The sequence below is a fragment of the Dioscorea cayenensis genome, chromosome 15 (assembly GCF_009730915.1).
Source record: "Dioscorea cayenensis subsp. rotundata cultivar TDr96_F1 chromosome 15, TDr96_F1_v2_PseudoChromosome.rev07_lg8_w22 25.fasta, whole genome shotgun sequence".
Lineage (NCBI taxonomy): Eukaryota > Viridiplantae > Streptophyta > Magnoliopsida > Dioscoreales > Dioscoreaceae > Dioscorea > Dioscorea cayenensis.
Genome location: NC_052485.1, coordinates 10393202 through 10399201, shown reverse-complemented (window position 1 = coordinate 10399201; position 6000 = coordinate 10393202). Strand labels below are relative to the sequence as shown.

At 34.1% G+C, this 6000-nt stretch overlaps 1 protein-coding gene across 1 annotated transcript in view; it reads left to right on the top strand.

The window, feature by feature from the left end:
• The first annotated feature begins 677 nt into the window (after nt 1–677).
• Nucleotides 678–6000, top strand: part of LOC120277119 (protein SABRE) — a 37502-nt gene continuing 32179 nt past the window's right edge. Inside the window, exons 1-3 of the mRNA XM_039283863.1 lie at nt 678–1029; nt 1682–1793; nt 4620–4880. Of these exons, the coding sequence (XP_039139797.1) occupies nt 959–1029; nt 1682–1793; nt 4620–4880 (444 nt within the window). The 5' untranslated portion in view covers nt 678–958. The remainder of the gene's footprint in view (nt 1030–1681; nt 1794–4619; nt 4881–6000) is intronic.

Sequence of the window (6000 nt, the reverse complement as noted above, 5' to 3'; positions counted from 1 at the left end):
CTACAAATGAGGTTTTTTCCATGGAAAATATTACATTTTTCGTGGAAAATAAGAGCAATCAAACAACAAAATCTGAATTTCTCATAATTTTTTTTAATTTTCTAGCTAGAAAATAATGCCAATCAAACGGCTATTTTTTCATTTTCTATGTAAAATTTTTCCAATCAAACGACTATTTTTTCATTTTCTATGTTCCAGCCATTTTTCATGTTGTCAATCAAACACAGTCTAAGTACAGTCTAAGTGGAATATTTTTTTATGCCATAATTTTATACTCATACCCAAACAGCCAATCTAACATAATTATCAAAAAATGTTAAATTATGCCATATTGTACGGATTATGCCATAATTTCTAACTATCCAAACAGGCCCTAAAAAAATGACTGATAACAATCAAACAAGTGGGTAATATTAAGTTGATCCAAACAAGTTTAGGTATAACCACATTCACAATAAAATCAAATTACAATCACTCAAAACATGGATAGATTAGAAACATACACGTATATATACGTATTTTTAAACGAACATATTTTCCATTTGTTCTATTTAAAATAGGGCCCATGGCCCGCATTTGAACCCAAAACCCGGACCCAAACCTGAACCCAAACCGACAAAAAGAATGCGAAGAGAACGGGTCCAATCCAACCCACCACCAAAGAGCCCGGATTTACAGCAGAGGCCCCAGATTCAGCGCTCTTCTCCCTCCTCCCCCTCCTCCACGCTTTTTTTCCTTCTTCTGTGATTCGATCTCGATGTAGTGAGTACTCTTCTCCTTCTCCTTCTCTCTCTTCTTCCTCTTCCTCTTCCCCCCTCCCTCCCATTCCGATCGGATCTTGGATCGATGCTCCGTTCCTAACCCTTGTGTTTCTCATATCTATCTCTCCTGATCATGGGATCCAGCTAGAATTCCGTGTGTGTTGTGTGGAGGTGTTGTTGTTCTTGCTAAGACCCTCATGGCTTCTTCTCCTGTGAAGTTCTTCTTCGTGCTCCTTGTCGTCTGCACCATCGGATGGGTCGTCTTCATGTAAGCTGGTTTTCTTGTTTTCTTTTTCTTGCTCATGCTTATTGATTTTGAGATTAGTTGTTGTGGATCGTGCATGATGTTGCTGTGATGCGTTTGTTCTTTTGTTGAATTTTGGGTTTTGGTGTTGTTTCTCTGATGATTTTTGAAGGTTTTTTTTAATGCTGTGTTGATATTTTGTGGAAATTGTGTCTTATGGGGATATTATGCGTTTATGATTCTTTTGTTGTTTGTCTGGATAATCGGAGTATTTTTGTCCATTTGACTGTCTGGAATGATTCTAGTGCTAGGGTGTTGATTTTTCTTTCTTTTTGTTTTTTTAATATAAACAGCTGCTGTGAAAATAACATAGGGTTGATTGCTTTGTATCACTTTGTCTTAGTTGTGCTTTTTTTTAATTATTCATTTATTTGGAAGAGGTACTTGAAAATATGTGTAGTTATGATATTTTGAAAAATAAATACTATCACCATCTCGTGATGGCCGTATAGATCTGGTGGCATTATATGACTCTTTCATATGGCTTTGCCATTTTTATTTACTGTTCTTAGCAACACACATTTATTCAGTAATCATGTTGATTTAGTGCACTCTTGTTTTTTATATTGTCTGAACTTTCTTCTGATCTAATCATTGAATACACTTTTCTTATCAGATTTGCTGCTAGGCTGTTGGCTTGGTTTTTGAGCCGAACAACGGGAGCATCTGTGGGCTTTCGAGTTGCTGGTTGCAACTGTTTCAGAGATGTTACTTTGAAATTCAGAAAGGTTTTTTACCATAACTACTATTTAAATTTTCTTTTAAGTTATCACAAGAAAGTTTATGATACTTATGCATGCCATGTGATAGTGCAACTGATCATGGGTGGACTTGATCATTTTACTATATTTATTAGGGCTAGTTCTCACTTATTGACATTTGTATCTGTGAGACAAATTGGATGCTTGAATTTGTTTCTTTATTGCTCTTATTATATGTGGAAGATGCCCTAACTTAGTGTTTAGATTGGAATTATATATGTTTGCAAAGTTTACGCTCAATTGCAATTAATAAAACTTGTCAACTGTTTGAATATTCCATTTTTTTTTAGAAAAATTATTAAATTAAGCTGTAATGGTTCCATATGAGAATGCGAATTAAGTGATAAAAAAGACTGAGCATTCATATAGGACCTATCTGTAGGGCAAATCATTGCTCTATGTTGCTTTCTCATCTTGTTTGACTGTCAATGCAAGTAATGTTAGCACAAGCTTGTGTATATGCTGCTTTCAAGACGAAGGGCAGGGGTTCATGGTTCATCTGTATATCGGTATATAATATATTCATTTTAAGTAAATTGCAGCTAGATAATTTTCATAATTTCCTGTAAGTTTTGCATTTGGACCACTAATATAGCTCACCTTAAGTTTTTGTGTTAAATTTCCAGATTTTAGTCATGTCCATATCTTGAAGAGCCATCTATCGTGTTATGCGTTAAGAACTGAAATTTTTCTTTGATAATCTTCTAACTCTTGTTGCTTTTCATGCACCTTTTGTTGTTTCACGTTTTATGTATCACATTTGTTAGTAGTGAGAAACTCTCCGTGCTTCTCACTGAGAAAGGCCATGCGATATGATTTAGCAAAATCAACAATGACAAATTTTTTGCTATGATGCCTCACCTTGTTCTTAATGGTTTATTAATACATGAATTAAGAATAATTAATCAATATCTCTTTCCATTTGTTTCTTGGATCATAATATGTGGATTCTTTTTATGAATTTAAATATTTGTGCCAAAGTGGGAAGAATTTTATTTGAAAGATAAGTGGGGTTTTCACCATTTCAGATGATAGTGTTTATAGTATTAATGCAACATTTCAGAAGAGGAGTGATTCATTAGTGGGACTAAGAATGTAAAAGAAACATTGATGTAAGTGATGTGAAACCACATGAGGACAAAGGATGTAACATACTAACATATCAGATGATATTTGGTTGGTATTATGGGAGAAAGGGAATTACTGTTTGGACAATAAGTTGTTTTTTTAGAATTCTTTCTAAATCATATCAGATGATATTTGGTTGGCATTATGGGAGAAAGGAATTACTGTTTGGACAATAAGTTGTTTTTTACATTATTTGGCTGCATTTATGCTTCATTGGGTTTGCTACTAATAGAAGTAGTGCCAAATGGTTTTTCATGTTATTTGATCCATAACTGTCAGACAATTCATCATCAGATAAACCCCAGATCATGACATTTATCTACACAATTCAAGTGTTCAATCTGGAATTTGTGGAGACAAACTTAAGGGAAATTCCAATTTAGAGTGCAATTTATTTTAGCTATGTCTAGAAAACAATAATTGGAGTGCAATTTATTTTAGCCATGACTAGAAAATAATGATTTAGGGGAATGTAATACCATGTAAATTTTAATCCATAGTTGTAGATTAGGGCTTATCAGGTTTTACAACATTGTATTCTTAGTAAGATCATAAATCTAAGCCATTGGTCTTGATATTCACATGTTTACACTACCCATTTTAGGATTTCTTGATCTATTTGTAAAAGACTACTAACTTTATGAAGTTTTATTTCTGAATGTATAAAACATGCTAAATCAGTTTTGACAATTATGGATTTTTGATTTGGGAATAACATCTTTGAAATGTTCTGGTTGTATTCATGCTTGAATCTTGTTATTGGCAGATGAACTTCTCTGTGTCTTTTTGTGTGTCTACGGGTATTCTTTTTTACATAAGTTTCAGAATGTTTGGCGCAAAAACAAATATCTATAATAAGAGGAAAGGCCAAAAAGGCAGCAATGAAAATTTATGAAATATCATCATTTTTCAAATTAAAAAAAAAATCATTCATGATTCAGTTCCAACACTATTTAGTTTTAAATTTTGAGTTTCTGTTGTGTGTTTGTTCATTGAAGAGTTTCCTTGCCAAATATTCTTTCCTTGGTTGAATTAGCCAAGGGCGTCCTTATGTTCTTGAAAACATATTGTGCATTATGTTATGTTGAGGTATTCTTCCATTCTGGAGACTGCACTCAGACAGTTACCGTGCATGATACAAGAATTGGCTTCTCCAAGATGGGAGATCAAGAACTCAGAATTTGTAATGACCTGAGCATTATGTTACTTTATTCTCAGGATTTCTTTGGCTCATTTTCATTGTTGTCTTCTTTTTCCTTGTTGTAACAATTTCAGGGGTGGCCAAATGCTTACAGTTGTCTTGTTGTCGTATACCATTCATCTTTCTAGATGAACTTTATTTCTTAATTTTTATTTTTTCCCATTTTTTGACATAAGAAATCTGATTAGAATGTCTCGATTAACATCATCAAGACCTGTAATGTTTGGTACTGTGCAGTGGTTTGAACTGTCAACCAGCTGAATTTGTGCTCTTATTCATGCTGGAAACTTCTATTATTTTTAATCAGTATTACTGTCTGTTTCAGTTACACACATCTTATGATCAAGAACTCTAAAAGCCTGTCCATTGCTGTAACTTTGCCACTAGCTTAAATGTTTTTTGCAACTTCACACCATATCCTATTGCTTATATTGACCTTTTAATGGTACTGCAATGATTTTCAGGGTGCTCTTGAATCTGTATCTATTGGTGAGATCAAGCTTAGCCTGCGGAAATCTCTTGTCAAGTTAGGCTTTAGTTTTATTTCTCGAGATCCAAAGTTGCAATTGTTAATATCTGATTTGGAAATAGTTACAAGGCCTTCTGTGCAAGGAAGTAAGAAGGGTAAGTCTCATAAGCCACGTTCTTCAGGAAGAGGGAAGTGGATGATCTTATCGAACATGGCACGCTTCCTATCAGTTTCTGTGACAGAATTGACTGTGAAGGTGTGTAATTACTGCATTAGAAACATTCCATGATTAATTATTGTGTTGCTTGTTTGAAAATACAAATTAGAAGCATTGCATCCTTTTCACCTTTGGAAGATCCATTTTGTATCTCAAAGTGATATATAAATTGTTGCCTGTCTCAATAAATGTCTGCATTGTTGAAAAATTATCCAGCCTACTTAGTAATATAGATCACTAGGTTGTACATGCTGTTCTTTGAATTACAAAAACTAACATAATTGCTTCCTATAACTTCACATCTTTCATTTTATTTGTTACACAGCAAGAAATAACTTATAAAAAAAGTGGTGTGCAAATCAGTTTGGCTTGAATTGGTTAAGAATTATTGGGACCCTAGAGATATGCATGTCAGTTTTGATGTGGACACCCTAGTTTGCAGGTAATATTATTTCATGTATGTGAATGCTGCACACATGGGCATGATAAAACAAAACTAGCTTGTGAAGCATATTAAAATTTACCTTTAAGATTCTTCAAGCATGGGTATAGAAATAATGTGGTGAAGGCTGTTGCAGACCTGTACTTCTAAGAATGATAGTGTTTTGATGTTACTTCTTTTTAGCTTTTGATATTGACTCTCAAACCCAATTTCATAGATTTAACTTCATAAATTTGGTCATCGTTGTGATGATGTGTTCTACTTGTTTTGACACTTGTTGAATGAAAACTAAACCTTATCGTTGTAGAACATTGCCATGACTGAATGAACATGAGGGATTAGAAAAAGTGGTCAAAGCTAGTATAATGCCCACCAGATACCTACAAATAACTTGTGAGGCACAGTGCTCTTGGATGATTCTTGTCATTCCCTTGGATCTAACCAAACTGATCTTCAATGCACACTTCATTTTGGAGGACCACTGGTCTTAAATTATCATAGGTTAGCCTCAGAACAATTAGGCCTAGCATTTGAGCCTTATGTATTGACTTGGGCTGTTATGACATCCCTCTGCTTGATGCATTATTTGTAGAATCCTGGCATTGTATTGTAAAGGTATGTGCCCCTGGCAGTGGCCATGTATGACAATAGTTTTCTTGTGAATATGACTCATGGAGTCATTTTTTTTGTCATGTTGTACAATGCTTTCTGGTTTTT